The 18,894-nt window shown below is 47.7% G+C and overlaps 1 protein-coding gene across 1 annotated transcript in view; it reads left to right on the top strand.

The window, feature by feature from the left end:
- The window catches only part of LOC121878023, a 41,309-nt gene extending 23,072 nt beyond the window's left edge, over positions 1–18,237 (top strand). The window contains exons 2-4 of the mRNA XM_042383979.1: positions 10,905–11,071; positions 15,006–15,089; positions 15,388–18,237. Coding sequence (XP_042239913.1) covers positions 10,905–11,071; positions 15,006–15,089; positions 15,388–16,083 — 947 coding nt within the window. The 3' untranslated portion in view covers positions 16,084–18,237. The remainder of the gene's footprint in view (positions 1–10,904; positions 11,072–15,005; positions 15,090–15,387) is intronic.
- The last annotated feature ends 657 nt before the right edge of the window (positions 18,238–18,894 follow it).

Genomic DNA, 18,894 nt, shown 5'->3' with positions numbered 1-18,894 from the left:
TCTCCTCCCCTCGTGTCTTCCTCTTCCTCCCTTCGTATCTTCCTCCCCTCGTGTCTTCATCTTCCTCTCTTCGTGTCTTCCTCTCCCCATCTTGTTTTCCTCATCCTTTTGTCTTCTCTTCCTCCTTTTGTCTTCCTCTTCCTCCTTTTGTCTTCCTCTTCCTCCCTTTTGTCTTCCTCTTCCTCCTTTTTTGTCTTCCTCTTCCTCCTTCTTGTCTTCCTCTTCCTCCTTTTGTCTTCCTCTTCCTCCTTTTGTCTTCCTCTTCCTCCCTTTGTCTTCCTCTTCCTCCTTTTTGTCTTCCTCTTCCTCCCTTTTATCTTCCTCTTCTCCTTTTGTCTTCCTCTTCCTCCTTTTTGTCTTCCTCTTCCTCCTTTTTGTCTTCCTCTTCCTCCTTCTTGTCTCCCCTCCTCTCTTTATCTGTCTGTTGTCTCATTCTGAAGGTCCTGACTACGGAGAGGTGGGCGGTACAGTGTGAAGGTGGGCGGTATAGTGTGAGAGGTGGGCGGTATAGTGTGAGAGGTGGGCGGTATAGTGTGGTGGGCGGTATAAGTGAGAGGTGGGCGGTATAGTGTGGTGGGCGGTATAGTGTGAGAGATGGGCGGTATAGTGTGAGAGGTGGGCGGTATAAGTGTGAGAGGTGGGCGGTATAGTGTGAGAGGTGGGTGGTATAGTGTGAGAGGTGGACGGTATAGTGTGAGAGATGGGCGGTATAGTGTGAGAGGTGGGCGGTATAGTGTGAGAGGTGGGCGGTATAGTGTGAGAGATGGGCGGTATAGTGTGAGAGGTGGGCGGTATAGTGTGAGAGGTGGGCGGTAGAGTGTGAGAGGTGGGCGGGAGTGTGAGAGGTGGGCGGTATAGTGTGAGAGGTGGGCGGTATAGTGTGAGAGGTGGGCGGTATAGTGTGGAGGTGGGCGGTATAGAGTGAGAGGTGGGCGGTATAGTGTGAGATGTGGGCGGTATAGTGTGAGATGTGGGCGGTATAGTGTGAGAGGTGGGCGGTATAGTGTGAGAGGTGGGCCGTATAGTGTGGAGAGGTGGGCGGTAGAGTGTGAGAGGTGGGCGGTATAGTGTGAGAGGTGGGTGGTATAGTGTGAGAGGTGGACGGTATAGTGTGTGAGAGATGGGCGGTATAGTGTGAGGTGGGCGGTATAGGTGAGAGGTGGGCGGTATAGAGTGAGGAGGTGGGCGGTATAGTGTGAGAGGTGGGCGGTATGGTGTGAGGAAGGTGGGCGGTATAGTGTGTGAGAGGTGGGCGGTATAGTGTGTGGAGAGGTGGGCGGTATAGTGTGAGAGGTGGGCGGTATAGTGTGAGAGGTGGGCGGTATAGTGTGAGAGGTGGGCGGTATAGTGTGGAGAGGTGGGCGGTATAGTGTGAGAGGTGGGCGGTATAGTGTGAGAGGTGGGCGGTATAGTGTGAGAGGTGGGCGGTATAGTGAGAGAGGTGGGCGGTATGGTGTGAGAGGTGGGCGGTATAGAGTGAGAGGTGTCGGTATAGTGTGAGAGGTGTCGGTATAGTGTGAGAGGTGGGCGGTATAGTGTGAGGGGGTGGACGGTATAGTGTGAGAGGTGGACGGTATAGTGTGAGAGGTGGGCGGTATAGTGTGAGAGGTGGGCGGTATAGTGTGAGAGGTGGGCGGTATAGAGTGAAGGTGGGCGGTATAGTGTGAGAGGTGGGCGGTATAGTGTGAGAGGTGGGCGGTATAGAGTGGGGTGGGCGGTATAGAGTGAGAGGTGGGCGGTATAGTGTGAGGTGGGCGGTATAGAGTGAAGTGGGCGGTATAGTGAGAGGTGGGCGGTATAGAGTGAGAGGTGGGCGGTATAGTGTGAGAGGTGGGCGGTATAGTGTGAGGTGGGCGGTATAGTGTGAGAGGTGGGCGGCGTAGTGTGAGAGGTGGGCAGCGTGTGAGAGGTGGGCGGCGTAGTGTGAGAGGTGGGCGGCGTAGTGTGAGGGAGGTGGGCGGCGTAGTGTGAGGTGGGCGGCGTGGTGCGAGAGGTGGGCGGTGTAGGAGAGGTGGGCGGGTGGTGCGGAGGTGGGCGGTGTGGTGCGAGAGGTGGGCGGTGTGGTGCGAGAGGTGGGCGGTGTAGTGCGAGAGGTGGGCGGTGTAGTGCGAGGGTGGGCGGTGTGGTGCGAGAGGTGGGCGGTGTAGTGTGAGAGGTGGGCGGTTGGTGGGGGCGACCGGATGGGTGGTGAGTTTCAGAGAAAACATAATCAGTCAAGCCAGAATTAGGATGAGTGGAGCCACGATAGGTAGAGGTGGACGGGACGAGTGGAGGTTGTTGGACGAGTTGTGGGGACGGTGGTCGGGTTGGACGAAGATGGCCAGGTCGGACGAGGATGGCCAAGATGGGTGAGGATGGCCAGGGTGGATGAGGATGGCCAGGATGGTTGAGGATGGCCGGGTCACCCGGTGGGTGGCATCGGGCCTCTCACTTTGAATCAACACAAATAAGGCAGCAGCCACGCAATAAAAGGTTTGTTAGGTTAATTAAACTTTGTTAACAGGTTAAGAGAGTCGCCCTTCAGCCATCTTGTATCACTGAAGCCCTGGTTATCAATCCTCCTGACGGGCGCCATCACCCAGGGGCTTCTGCGGCTCCTTTGACCGTACAGGACGACTCCCAGCGCCTCGGTATCACAATCGTATCTACTCTCTTCGACGATTTAACCTTTTGAGTCGTAACACGCTTAAGCTTCCCTGAGCTGAGGTATAAACAGGTTCAGGAGATAGGTGATGGCAGTTGGGTGGGGTGAACGGTGATACAGAGCTGTTACAGAAGGAAGGAAGGGCGTGGGATATATGTTCCCTCCAGCTGGTGACGCCCCTAGGTGTGGGCGAACTGGTGACGCCCAACCTGGGTATTTACAACTCGGGGACGTCCTCTAGTTACGACTCTCCACATCCGTGTCGTCGTAGTAGTGGTGGTGACCTTAATGGTGGCGTGACGCTTCCTCTCTCTCTCTCTGTCTTTAGTGTTACTTCTGTTGAAAATTACACTTCAGCCTAGATAGTGAGTTAAGGTAATGGGTTAGGGTCAGAGTCGAGTCAACCCTAGTGAGTGAGTCAGGACCCGACCTAGTTGGTGAGGCAGAGCTAGGCCTAGCTAGGGAATTTGGGCCAAGCTTAACTAGTGAATCAGGACCAAGTCTGACTCATGATTCATACTGGGCCAAGCTAGTGATTTAAAGGCCGGGTCTAGTGGATGTGTTAGAACCGAGTGTAATTGATGCATCAGGCCCGAGCTGCCTCGTCATCCCGAGAGCAAAATAGGAGGGAAGGCTCAGTAAGACAATGTTTGAACATCAGGACCCAGACTAACTCACACATCAGGACCAGGTCTAGAGGGTGAGCTGACTGAAGACTCATCTCATAGCCGTGTTGGGAGCAACAGGGACCTCCGGGCAGGGTCCAGGAAACAACCAGCATCTCCCACCCCATTCATTCACGACTTCCTCCCCATCTACACATCCCTCTCCCTCCACTCGTGCCTCTCCACCACCGCCACTCAGCCTCCATAGTGAAAGATTTTCTGAAATATATCCCTCTGGTCAGATTATACACTGTAGGGAAGGTAACTTGTGGGAAGAGATGTAGCACTCGAGTTGAAGTCTTCGCCATGAGGGTCGGAGGTCACCTGCGGGATGGTGACGACCCCCGCATACTGATGAGACAAGACCCTCGCCTCCTCCATCCCGGGATCCTCGGAGGTTCGCTCGATGAATATTCCTCGTGATTAGATATTTAAGGAGGCGCCTAACTGGTTAACTTCAGCGAAACCATAAGAAAAAAAAACGAGCGTAATCTTAGGAAAGGTTTGTGTATCACTTACATCGTTTAAACTGTAAATGATGATATAGTGCACGCGTCTAGTTTGAGGTTATGCTTGGACTAATTATCGTCTTTTAACTTAAAGCAATTGGTTATATCTCTTAAGCGAAGGTGTAATCGTTCACTTATGACATATTTTGACTTTGAGAACTTTCTTGAATTTCTGGGTTCTGGTTTCTCAATGGTTCCTCAGATCTATTTTTTCTCAATATTTTCTTTTTCTCTTTTCTTTGTCGTTGTATTTTACTGACTCCTTATGATGCTGCACTAAGATACTCGCCAAAATGACATTGAATTTGTACTGATGATGGAACATGGCTCCGGTGGCCGAGTGGATACAACGCTCCTTCCGGTCCTATGAGTCACTGAATTGATACCAGGTTACTGCCAGTCCACCCAGCTGTGAATGGGTACCTAACTTTACAAAATTGGGAAAATGAAGGAGAATTAGAGCAGTACCTTTGTGTACCGAAGGCTTAGTATACCGTGTGCTGTATCCAGAACCCTAGTCTTCGAGATCCATCTTCACCTGTAACTGTTGATAAGAAAACGCTTTATAACTTGAGATGTAACATAAATATGGGGCGAAAATGGCGCCAGGTGTTGAGGAAGACTGACTAGTTACGGTAGAGTTTATTAACGTGTTGTTACATTCCTTTTAACCTTCGTAACTAAAGTAAGGTTGTAAACCAAGTGTTTTATAATGGTGTTGGTTTGGGTGATAAATAATGAATGAAACAAAGACAACACAACACAACACAATAAGAGTTACTGTGCAACACAACAACTACTTGATATTAACAATAACAACACAACAATCACACAACAACACATCAATAAAATCAACAAAGAAATAACAATAACAAGTACGACAACAACAACATAACATTAACAACAACAAACACAGCAACAACAAAGTAAATAACGACATGTAAACGTAACAACAAATAAGCAGTAGTTTTTTAGCACCATTTCCTGCCAAGTATATCTTAAGTCCTTACGTTCCTCTGTTTGTCCCGTCTATGTATTTTGACCAGGGTCTCGTCTGGTCTGTTGTCCCATCTCTGAGTGCGACGCAACCTATAGAGACGCTGCCTGGCCCTCCGTACGTGTGTGTGTGGCTGTCGGGGTCAACACAGTAACTCTAACAAGTACATGCAGATTTGGATGAAACTTTGATTATTGGTTAAATTTAATGGTCTTTTATATGAGTTTGATAAGTCATTTTAATCGATATCGTAGGGAGTTTTATTTTCATATTTAGCTGTTTAAGAGTAGTTATGTTTGGATTAGTGTGTGTGTGTGTGTAGGTGGTGGGGTGTGTGTGTGTGGGGCTAAGGCATGTGTGTGTGGGGGCTATGAAGGTGCATGTGGAGGGGGGGCGTGAAGGTGTGCGTGTGTGTGGAGGGGGGGGCTATGAAGGTGCATGTGTGTGTGGAGGGGGGGGCTATGAAGGTGCATGTGTGTGTGTCTGTCACCGCACGTGACCGGATGCCCTAACGTCCCCACCTGTCATAACATAACACCGGATGCTGGCTATACACTACGTGTGGCACTATACCAGGTGTAGCACGGTTGTAGGACTAAGCCAGGTGTAGAACTAAGCCAGGTGGCACCAGATCTTGTGTAGCACTAAGCCAGGTGTGGCACTAGACCAGGTGTAGCACTAAGCGGTGTAGCACTAGACCAGGTGTGACACTAGACCAGGTGTAGCCCTGCCAGGTGTAGGACTAAGCCAGGTGTAGAACTACAGGTGTGGCACTAGATCTTGTGTAGCACTAAGCCAGGTGGCACTAGACCAGGTGTAGCACTAAGCCAGGTGTAGCACTAGACCAGGTGTGACACTAGACCAGGTGTGACAATAAGCCAGGTGTAACACTAAGTCAGGTGTGGCACTAAACCAGGTGTGACACTGCCAGGTGTAACACTAAGTCAGGTGTGGCACTAGACCAGGTGTGACACTGCCAGGTGTAACACTAAGTCAGGTGTGGCACTAAACCAGGTGTGACACTAAGCCAGGTGTAACACTAAGTCAGGTGTGGCACTAAACCAGGTGTGACACTAAGCCAGGTGTAACACTAAGCCAGGTGTGGCACTAAACCAGGTGTGACACTAAGCCAGGTGTAACACTAGTCAGGTGTGGCACTAAACCAGGTGTAACACTAAGTCAGGTGTGGCACTAAACCAGGTGTGGCACTAACCAGGTGTGACACTAAATAAGTCAGGTGTGGAACTAAATGAACCAGGTGTAACACTAAGCCAGGTGTGGCACTAAGCCAGGTGTAGAACTAAGCCAGGTGTGGCACTAGACCAGGTGTAGCAGTAAGCCAGGTGTGAGACTAAGCCAGGTGTGGCGCTAGATCTGTGTAGCACTAAGCCAGGTGTGGCACTAGACCAGGTGTGGCACTAAGCCAGGTGTAGCACTAGACCAGGTGTGACACTGGACCAGGTGTGGCACTAAACCAGGTGTGACACTAAGCCAGGTGTAACACTAAGCCAGGTGTGGCACTAAGTCAGGCGTGGCACTAAACCAGGTGTGACACTAATCCAGGTGTAACACTAAGCCAGGTGTGGCACTAGACCAGGTGTGACACTAGACCAGGTGTAGCCCTAAGTCAGGTGGCACTAGACCAGGTGTAACACTAAGCCAGGTGTGGCACTAGACCAGGTGTAACACTAGACCAGGTGTAGCCGTCAGGTGTGACACTAGACCAGGTGTAGCACTAAACCAGGTGTGACACTAAACTAGGTGTGGCATTAGATCAGGTGTGGCACTAGATCAGATGTGGCACTAAACAAGATGTGACACTAGATCAGGTGTGGCACTATATCAGGTGTGGCACTATATCGGTGTGGCACTAAACTAGGTGTGGCACTAAACCAGCTGTGGCACTAACCAAGTGTGGCTCTAAACTAGGTGTGGCACTAAACCAGGTGTGGCACTAACCAAGTGTGGCTCTAAACTAGGTGTGGCACTAAACCAGGTGTGGCACTAACCAAGTGTGGCTCTAAACTAGGTGTGGCACTAAACCGTGTGGCACTAAACCAGGTATGGCACTAACCAAGTGTGGCTCTAGATCAGGTGTGGCACTAAACAAGATGTGGCACTAGGCCAGGTAGGGCACTAGGCCAGGTGTGGCACTAAACAAGATGTGGCACTAGGCCAGGTGTGGCACTAGGCCAGGTGTGGCACTAAACAAGATGTGGCACTAGGCCAGGTGTGGCACTAGGCCAGGTGTGGCACTAGGCCAGGTGTGGCACTAAACAAGATGTGGCACTAGGCCAGGTGTGGCACTAGGCAGGTGTGGTAAACAAGATGTGGCACTAGGCAGGTGTGGCACTAGGCCAGGTGTGCTGGGCAGGTGTGGCACTAAACAAGATGTGGAGCCAGGTGTGGCACTAGGCCAGGTGTGGCACTAAACAAGATGTGGCACTAGGCCAGGTGTGGCACTAGGCCAGGTGTGGCACTAGATCAGGTGTGGCCACCAAGTGTTGCTCTAGATCAGGTGTGGCACTAAACAAGATGTGGCACTAGGCCAGGTGGCACTAGGCCAGGTGTGGCACTAGATCAGATGTGGCACTAAACAAGATGTGGCACTAGGCCAGGTGTGGCACTAGGCCAGGTGTGGCACTAGATCAGATGTGGCACTAAACAAGATGTGGCACTAGGCCAGGTGTGGCACTAGGCCAGGTGTGGCACTAGGCCAGGTGTGGCACTAGATCAGGTGTGGCACTAAGCAAGATGTGGCACTAGGCCAGGTGTGGCACTAGGCCAGGTGTGGCCTGGGCCAGGTGTGGCTTGCCAGGTGTGGCACTAGATCAGGTGTGGCACTAAACAGGTGTGGCACTAGGCCAGTGTGTACTAGATCAGATGTGGCACTAAACAAGATGTGGCACTAGGCCAGGTGTGGCACTAGGGGTGTGGCACTAGGCCAGGTGTGGCACTAGATCAGGTGTGGCACTAACCAAGTGTGGCTCTAGATCAGGTGTGGCACTAAACAAGATGTGGCACTAGGCCAGGTGTGGCACTAGATCAGGTGTGGCACTTGTTATGAATGATTCTTCTAATGTTCAGTCATAATCGTTGGTGATATTTTGAAGCCATTATTAGTATCACTGAGTCTGGACCACCTGTAGATTAGGCACCCCGGCTTCTTTCACCTGATGACAACACAACACACAACCACACCACCACCACACACCACCACACCACACCACACACACAACCACCAAACAACACACCACCACCACCACCACCACACAACCACAAACCAACCACACCACCACCACACCACACAACCACACCACACAACCACACCACACCACACCACCACACCACACACACACACCACACCACCACACACACACCACACAACCCACCACACCATACCACACACAACCACACACCACCAAGCCACACACACACCACACACAACCACACCACACCACCAAGCCACACAACCACACCACACCACCATACCCACAACCCACACACCACACCACAAGCCACACACAACCACACCCACACACACACACAACCCCACACACCACACCACACCACAACACACCACACAACCACACCACACACCCACACCACACCACACCACCATACCCACACAACCACACCACACACACCACACCACCACACCACACACACCACCACACCCCCACACACACACACACAGCCACACACACACCACACCACCATACCACACACCCACCACACCACCACCACACCACACACCACCACACAACCACACCACACACAACCACACCACACACACCACACACCACACAACCCACACCCACACCACCACACCACACCACCACCACACAACCACACCACACACCCCACACCCCACAACCACCACCACAGCCACACACCACACAGCCACCACACCACCACACCCCACACCACACACACAGCCACACAACCACACCACACACCACCATACCACACAACCACACACCACACAACCACACACACCACCACACCACACAACCACACACAACCACACACACACACACACACACAACCACACACCACACAGCCACACCACACACCACACACCACACAACCACACCACAACCCACACCACACCACACACACAACCACACCACACCACAACCCACACCACACCACCACACCACACCACCACACCCAACCACACCACACACCACACCACACCACACACACACACCACACCACACACCACCACACACCCCACACAACCACACCACACAACCACACCACACAACCACACCACACCACCACACCACACAACCACACACACAACCACACACCACACCACCACACCACACAGCACACCACCACACCACCAAGCCACACAACCACACCACACAACCACACCCACACAGCCACACCCACACAACCACACCCACACACACCACACCACCAGCCACACCACCACACACACCCACACCACACACACACACCCACCACACCACACCACACACACACCCACACCACCACACACACAACCACACACACCACACACCACACCACCACACCACACAACACCCACACCACACACACACACCACACCACACACACCACACCACCAAGCCACACCACACCCACAACCACACCACACCACCACCACACAACCACCACAACCACACCCACACCACCCACACAACCACCACACAGCCACCACACCCACACCACACAACCCACACAACACACCACCACCACACCACACACCACCAACCACACCCACACACAACACACACACCACCAGCCACACACAACCACACCACACAACCACCACACCACACCACACACAACCACCACACACAACCACACCACACACACACACCACACCACACAGCCACCACACCACCATACCACACACCACACACCACACACCACACCCACACAACCACACACCACACACACCACCACACCACACCACCACACCACATACCACACAACCACACCACACACACCACACCACCACACCCCACACACCACACACAACCCACCACACAACCACACCACATAACCACACCACACACAACCCACACCACACCACCACACACAAACCACACACAACCACACCCACAACCACACCATAACCACACCACACAACCACACCACATAGCCACACATACACCACACCACCACACACACCACACCACACACACAACACACAACCACACCACATACCACACACACCACACCACACACACCACACAACCACCCACACACCACCAGCCACACACAACCACACACACACACAACCACACCCACACACCCACCATACCACAGCCACACCACACAACCACATACACCACACCACCACACCACACAACCACACCCACCCACACACCACACACACACCACACACACCACACCACCACCACCCACACACACAACCACCACACCACCACCACACAACACCATACCACACCACAAAACACCACACAACACACCACAGCATACCACACCACAAAACACCACACCACACACCACAGCATACCACACCACACTGCACCACACCATACCACACCACACCACACTACACCATACCACACCACACTACACCATACCACACCACACCACACCACACCACACACCACACCACACCACACTACACACCACACCACACTACACACCATACCACACCACACCACACCACACAACACCACATCCACCATACCACACAACCACACCACACCACCATCACCACACAACCACACCACACAACCACCACACAACCCACATCACACAACCACACCACACACAACCACACCACACCACCACACCACACAGCCACACCACACCACACCCACCATACCACACAACCACACACACAACCACACCACACAACCACACCACACAACCACACCACACCACCATACCCACACCACCATACCACACAACCACCACACACAACCACACCACACAACTACACCACACAACACAACCAAGTAGGTTTAGGATATTCAATCAGGTAAAATAAACTAGGGTGTCTAAACTTCAGGTGGTCAGTACAATAACCATGTACTTATTTTAACTGTTACTATGGTTATTATTATCTTATTCCTTTACAGAAATACGCGAACGTCGGTGGGCGCCCAAAAGTTTGGGTCGTGTGGGTGTGCTGGTGGTGACGGCTCAGGTGCTGGTGGGCGTGATGGGCGTGACGCTGGCCGCCTGGTTCCTCATGTGGGCTCCCTCACTCAAGTTTAGGGAGGTTCCTCACTACGCTGGCGTCCCCGTGAGTAGAGGGGCGATTGTCTTGGTGGGGGGGGAAGAGGGAAGGAGGGAGGGAGGGAGGGAGGAGGGAGGACAAGAGGGCTACTGGTATGAGGGAGACAGGAGGTGGAGGGAGGCAGTGAGGCAGGAAGCCAGTGAGGGAGACAGGAAGGGGGGGAGGGGAACTTTTTTTTTTTACTGGTATTAACCCACCCGGACACAGGTCACCGACCCACATCAGGGCCCGGGGGGGGGAAAACGTAATAGCAATAACAATAATAATAATAATAATAATGATAATGATATAATAATAATAATAATAATATTTCAGATAAGTAAAATTTATAATAAAAATACAAAAATAAAAATAAAATAATAATGATAATGATAATACTGAAAACACTGTAATAATAATAATAATAATAATAATAATAATAATAATAATAATAATAATAATAAGGAACCATAAAGAAATTAAAAAAAAGATCATTAGTGAGAAACGATATATGTATGTTGTGTTGTCAATAGCAAGAGAAACAATTGAGACCCTGCAATTGTGTGTAAATGAGGCAGAAAGTCAGATGAGCAACCTGGGACTTGGTCACAATTTTCGTGGCGCCATATGGCAGCAGGGTCTACCATTAGACAACACATTATGCTTCCAATATCTTCCCAGGCGGTAGTACCTCCCTGTTTGATAGCTGCCTACTACCTACTACCCGAGAAAGAGGGAGGTAGGTAAGGTGGGAGGAAAAGGTAATTAAAAGGAAGGAAAGAGGGGGGAGAGAGAGGGAAGGGGAAGGGGGGAGGGAGGGATCAGCTCGAGAACATCTTGATAGAGCTTGCTGAAGGATATGTCTTAAAATACTTATACCCAGAGGACCTCTCTCTCTCTCTCTCTCTCTCTCTCTCTCTCTCTCTCTCTCTCTCTCTCGTACCCTGCAACGTACTGTACCTCACCTGTACCCTGCAACACACCTGTACCCTACCTTGACCTATTTCTCCGTGAGCTCGTTGCAGGCCGCTTTCTCTTGACGTGTGACAACCCCCATGAACTGCTTATGCTCATCGAAGTATACTGGTGTGTGTTACAGGGTGTAATAATAACAATAACTATATAATTACAACAAAATAATAATAATAACTATATAATTACAACAAAATAATAATAATAATAATAATAATAACTATATAATTACAACAAAATAATAATAATAATAATAATAATAATAATAATAATAATAATAATAATAATAACTATAATTACAACAAAATAATAATAATAATAATAATAACTATATAATTACAAAATAATAATAATAAACCGTTTAATGAAAAAAAATAAATAAAATGACTGAAAATCTACAGTGCCCAGACATGACCTGCTACAGTACATGCTGGATCACTGGGGAGTGGATGGGTCGTCTAACAAAAGTTTCCAGTACAAAATGGATAAGAAACACGGAGCGAACATACAAGTTATCCATGAATTACTGATAATGTTTATATTCTATTGGAAAATGAGTTTGGTCTTGGTCCCTTGTATGGGGGAGCCGAGAGGATCCCCTTTAACACACATATGAGGCCTATAGAGCACATGTGCAGGGGCCTATAACATTCGTCTGTAAGCTCGTATCACGAATTTCTATTAACCCTTAGAGCGTATCAGACACCCTTACCCCTGTACGCTCACATACTGTACTTGGTGTTGCCTCGCTCGATACCATGTTTGGTTCCCGTCTGTACGAAAACCTCGACCCGGCACCGCCCCTCTTGCACGCTTCCTCCTCGTATTCCTCTCCCTACTCATCCTCATCCCCCCTCTTCCTCCCTCCTCCACTTCTCTTCCTCTCCCCCTACTCCCCCCTCCCTCTTCTTCCTCTCCTCCCCCTCTTCCTCCTGTCCTCCTATTCCCCCCATCTTCTTCCTCCTCCTCCTCATCTCCCCTCCTCTTCCTCCTCCTCATCTCCCCTCCTCTTCCTCCTCCTCCTCCTCCTCATCTCCTCCTCTTCCTCCTCCTCATCTCCCTCCTCCTCCTCCTCCTCATCTCCCCTCCTCATCTCTCCTCCTCCTCCTCCTCCGTGTCGCATTAGGATGGAGAGCGTAAGGGAGAGGGGTGAGAGGTTGTGGGGAGGAGTACAACTAACACCTGTGGCCACTAGATCCTTGTTCGGTATGCCGGGCTGGAGGACGCCCGGGTATGGACCAGGCAAGTGGACCACACACCCCCGGTCCACACGCCCTTGTCGACCCCGCCTCTTTGCAACTGTCCTTCGCCTTCTGGAGTGTCTCTCTCTCTCTCTCTCTCTCTCTCTCTCTCTCTCTCTCTCTCTCTCTCTCTCTCTCTCATATATCATTGTTTTCTAAATCTCCTTCTGTCTCCATACCACTTCTCACATCCTCTCATTCCCAAGATGTCACCACAATCCCCGTAGCCAGGTCACCCATAGGTCACTGACAGGTCACCCACAGGTCAATTAAGAAGAGGCAGGTAGGGAGGAGGCTACTCATTTAAAGTCACTTCCTGGTCCTGAAAACTCCAACTGAATAAGAGAGTTTATTAAAGAGTTTCAGTACAAATACAGATCAAGGAGTGACATACAGGTGTAACGTCAGGTAAGTGGCGCCTCTAACACAGGTTGGTAAATAGAACGGGAAATTACTTAGTGTTAATATAATCATGGGATCACACTTGCACCTATAACACCTGCTGTCCTCACACTTGCACCTATAACACCTGCTGTCCTCACACTTGCACCTATAACACCTGCTGTCCTCACACTTGCACCTATAACACCTGCTGTCCTCACACTTGCACCTATAACACCTGCTGTCCTCACACTTGCACCTATAACACCTGCTGTCCTCACACTTGCACCTACTGTATAACACCTGCTGTCCTCACACTTGCACCTATAACACCTGCTGTCCTCACACTTGCCGTACAACATATATATCTCAGTAGGTGGAGCTGGCAGCTGGAGGGTAAAAATTCCACACTCGGGTTCAAGATTCGTGTACATGTTGTTCCCAGAAGTGGCGTCGTCAGGGCGTGATTCTCTCTCTCTCTCTCTCTCTAAAACACTATTTGGTGGGATGAGGTTCACTATTTGGAGCGATTATGTTTGGTTAGGTTAGGTTAGGTTAGGTTAGGTTAGGTTAAGTTAAGTTAGGGTGGAGATTTTTCAGGCGAACCCAGTTTTCAAGGTTTCTTATTTGTAATCATTATCTTGACAATATCATTCACATTGTTTACACTCATTAGCGTCACTGAGGCTGTGTTAATATAAGTCTTTTCTTGTTGATCTTATAGCTTGTCATTTAAACTCGAATATATTTCAATGCACAATAATTTAATGAGTTTTGTTTTGGTTTTTAGAGAGCTTTCGTGGAGTGGCCTCTATACCGATATGTTGACCAGCTGTTGTCAGTTTTGAGAAACTTTGAATCATGTATTATGATTTTAGTGGTGGTTGTTTATCCAGTGTCAATGTTAGTTCCGGGTTGTAATATCTTTGACTTCGTAAGATTTCCCTTTATATTAGTCAGTATATGAGTTATTTATGTATTTTTCGCAATATATATGTAACATAGCGTATATTACTTAGTAACATTATCTTCCGCGTGTTTTGCTGTAAGTGTCGCCATATCGGGCTGTGGACTCTGTGCACTGCGGTAAGGTCGCGGGATGACGTGCAGCGCGGCCTTGTAGTGGCAACAGTGTCGGAGGCTCGACCGGTTACCCGCCCACCTTTGAGGCTAACTTACTTAACGCATCTATGATAATACAGTATTGTCTTTTTTTGATCAAGCTTCAACGCTGTCGAGTCTGAAAGAGTTTTATAAGTAATAACACATAAGAATGCAGTAGTAAGGACTGGGGTCGAGACGAGGCAGAGTTGATGCCTCAGAGGTCGAGGAACTGAACCAGTTTTTATAGTGACGTTGTCCCTCAGGTGTTCCTGGCGGGGGTGTTCGGCGCCATTCTCATCAGCTGCTTCCAGAGGCGGCGGCACCGCTCTATTGCCAACATCCTCAAGGTTAGTATTCTCTCTGGTTCTCACTCATCTAATATAACTCAATATTGGTTATAAAAGCTTTAAATACTTGTAGTTTTCACGACAGAAATCGGTCAGATGCAACTTTTTTTCTCTTCAAATGATAAAGTCAAAGGTTCATGGTAGGGTTGGTAACAGCGTATTATCGCGTGGCCGCTAACCAGTTTAGGAGCTAGACGGGAAAGATTTTTGCCTCCTCCTTTAGCGCTGAAGATAATTGCTGAGAAGATCAATTTTTATCATTATTTACTGTGTTAGTAAAGATGGTGGTACTCCTCAGGGCGTGGTGGTGGCGTTGTGCTGTATCAGCGTGGTGACATGCCTGTGTGTGTGCATCTTCACCGCCCTCCACCTCACCCAACTGGCCTCCATGACCTGCCACACACAACACACAGCCCTCTTACACCCGTCCACCGGCACGGGGGTCCACCTCGCTGCAATGAAGGGAAGTCAACAGTACGGACTGACCACTCCCATCCCTGTGAAGGTGCCCACGTCCAGGCAGTATATGGAGGGAATCGAAGATGACGAAGATGAGAGCGAGGGCAGTGGACGAGAAGCGAGGGACCTGCCGCATGATGATGACGTCGACGAGGCTTTCGAATTCGAAACAGTTACCCTGGCCACTGTGGCCGCGGGCAGGGAAAATGATATCGTACTGAACGTGACGTTCTGTGAGTGTGAGAAGCGGGGACCCACGTGGGTGAGAATGCTCCAGTACCCCAACCTCTCGTGTCTAGAGGTAAACAATATTCTTCCTGTGCTCTTCGTGGCGTCCTGTGTCGTCACCGCTGTGGGGGCGCTGCTCTCGGGGCTCATCCTCTACCTGCTGTGGTCCCTCAAAAATAGTTTCTACGGTGCTACCAAACCGCACGAAACTCGCCCATTCATATTTACAAGTAATTTAAAAAATAATAACAAAGCCAGCAATGGTTCAGGGTCCAAGGTGTCGAATGGGGACTCTCAATTTAGGTGACGAAGGTGACCACTGAACCAGAAAATGACTGAGTCAAAAGAAAGTGAAAAAAAAATATCAGCAGCAACTGATGTGACCAGTAGCAAGTGACTTTACCTGAAAGAAATGACACTACCAGTCCGTTGTAACGGTAGTGAAGGTTCAGGCTGTGGGCCACAACCTGTGTACAGTAACACTAACTGCAGGTCAGATTTGTACCGTGTACAAACTAAATAATAAAAGTCCACAAACAGTATGAGAAGCAGATGTTATAAGTTGATTTTCAATGTTAAATATATTTTTTAGTTTAAGATAAGAATCTCACACATTAGGCTAAGTAATTTTGTCATTCTTGACTGCCATAAAATACTGTCTCTTAGAAAATATATATATATATATATATATATATATATATATATATATATATATATATATATATATATATATATATATATATATATATATATATATATATATATATATATATATATATATATATGGAGTAAAAGTTTTTCTACCGCAGATCAAGAGTTGGAAACCGCAAAGGCAAAAAGAATATAATGAAAAAAAAATTAAATGTTAGACGTGCTGGTGAACTACAAGTAATGGTGTCATGTGTGTCGCAGTCTGTGTGTAGAGTTACTGATGTACTGAGACAGCGTAACAAAAAATATGTTGAAAATGTACATATTGTATTTATATTTATTTTTCTCTAGTTTGTTTGATCAGTTATTCATCCGACGCTCCGCGAGGCGAGGATGATGAAGGAATGGCGACCTGAGGTTAGGCTCTGTCTTACACCAAAAAGGTCATTGTTTCTTAAGTCATGTATAAAGTTCTGTTTACTGATTACAACAATGATTTCTCAACTTGGTTATACACAGCCAGACTCTCCCACACAGGATGATGCTCATGATGAAGTCACTAGTAGCAGGACGAGGCAAAATGTGTTTCCGGTAACTCGATCCCACGTAGAAAACTATGGGCGACTTTTATAGTTTTATCTGATATTTAAAAGCACACTTTCATCTTCTGTGAATACAATATTCTTGGTTTTAATGTGCCATGCTCAGATTCTATAAAAATTATGATAACTTTTATCAACCTAAGAAAATGTTACTTGTAAAAACGGCGCATGAGTATCAATATATCTGGACACAGTTACGGTAGTGGTTGAAAAAAAAATAAAAAAAAATAAATAAATCCGATTTTCTCTTTAATTTCTTTCAGCTAATTAGCGGAAATGCGCGATTATTTTAGTCCTTATTCAATATAATTAGCCCAATGTAACGCCTCATTGGCTGGTGTTAAATATAATGGTCAACATCCACAAGCAAAACGGGTTAACCATTAAAGTCAAGTTAAATTTAAGTTTCTCTAAGTCAGGTTTTCCCCCTAGATAATATTTGGCGAGGTTGAGTGTATGACAGACACTTCTACAACAACGATGGTTCAAGATTATCAAATGTTTGTAGAATAAATATTACTCGTAGCTGAAGATGTGTGACTGCAACACTTAACGTAAATAGCAGTAAAATTACGTTCACATACACATTAACTATACTTTTAACAAGATACGTTCACTTAGCACCAGTTAGGAGGCAAAATTAACATACATTACTAAGAAGAGTCATCTGAAATTTTCTCTTTGTAAAATTTGGTAAAGTCGTCCAGGGCGTTGTATTGGTCAGCGGCATCAGGAGAAAGTACAGTACACTAAATGGTCTATCAGTTTAAACCCCAAATACGGTTAAAATAGTTGTTGAAAATAAGTTAATAGCGTAGCCTGGCTGGTAGATACAACATAACTAGAAACTTTGATGACAATATTAAAAAACAAACATCGTATTGCAGTAGTTGATTGATTCAGACGACGCTAATTAAACTCTGGGAATAATCTGTAGAGTAACATGGTGTGACAAATGATTTTTTCTTAACGTTCCCAAAATACAATAAATATGATTCTTGCCGATCTTGCCTGGTTCTTGTCTGTACCGTAGTTGTACATGAACAGTTAACTGGTGCTCACGTTACAAAAGCTTTACTGTAACATCTTACCCGTGAGACACTTGATAATAATAATATATAAGTGACCTTAATCCTCAATGTGTACCTTGTGTAAATATATAGATAACAGATGTAACATGACAAAACAATAATAAATAATTTATCTAAGTTATTGGTGTCATTATCCGTATTACTTACAGAATTTATATACTGTAAGCATATAAATACTATCTATTTATATCTACCTATCTATCTATCTATCTATCTATGTGTCTGTCTGTCTCGTGTTTTTTTCAGGATTATCAGAAAGGATGGTTGGGGCCTTGAAAGTGACAGTACTGTTGACTGCAATGTTTTTACTACACAAGATTTGTGTTGTATTCTGAAGGTATGTTTACAGTTGACGAGTTGTCCGGTCTTCTAGGACTATTCCTTGACACTGGGTCATGCAACTCGATAACCCAGGGTGTAGTCGTTGTGTTGGCGACAGCTTTTTCGCCTGAAACAAGTTCACGCCTAGGTGGCCCTTGGCAGGCCATCCTCGAACACGAAGGGCAACCATTATTACTGTCATTAATGTGCTTTAATAGCTAAGGTGTTTAAGCTCATAATAAGGCTAGTAATTACACTTACTTCTCCTCATTCCCTTCTTCTTCATTTTTTTATCTCCATTCCTTCCTTCCTCCTTCCTTCCTCCTTCCTTCCTACGTATAAACTGCTCCTTGATTCTTCTGTATATAGAAACTTCCATTTTCGACAATTGGAGACTTAACAAGTGACATTCAATACTACGGCATAACCTAACTTTGAACAAGTCAGAACTGT

This window comes from Homarus americanus, unplaced genomic scaffold, assembly GCF_018991925.1.
Source record: "Homarus americanus isolate GMGI-L3 unplaced genomic scaffold, GMGI_Hamer_2.0 scaffold40244, whole genome shotgun sequence".
Lineage (NCBI taxonomy): Eukaryota > Metazoa > Arthropoda > Malacostraca > Decapoda > Nephropidae > Homarus > Homarus americanus.
The sequence above is the reverse complement of the archived record's forward strand: the minus strand, read 5'-3'. Positions and strand labels throughout refer to the sequence as shown.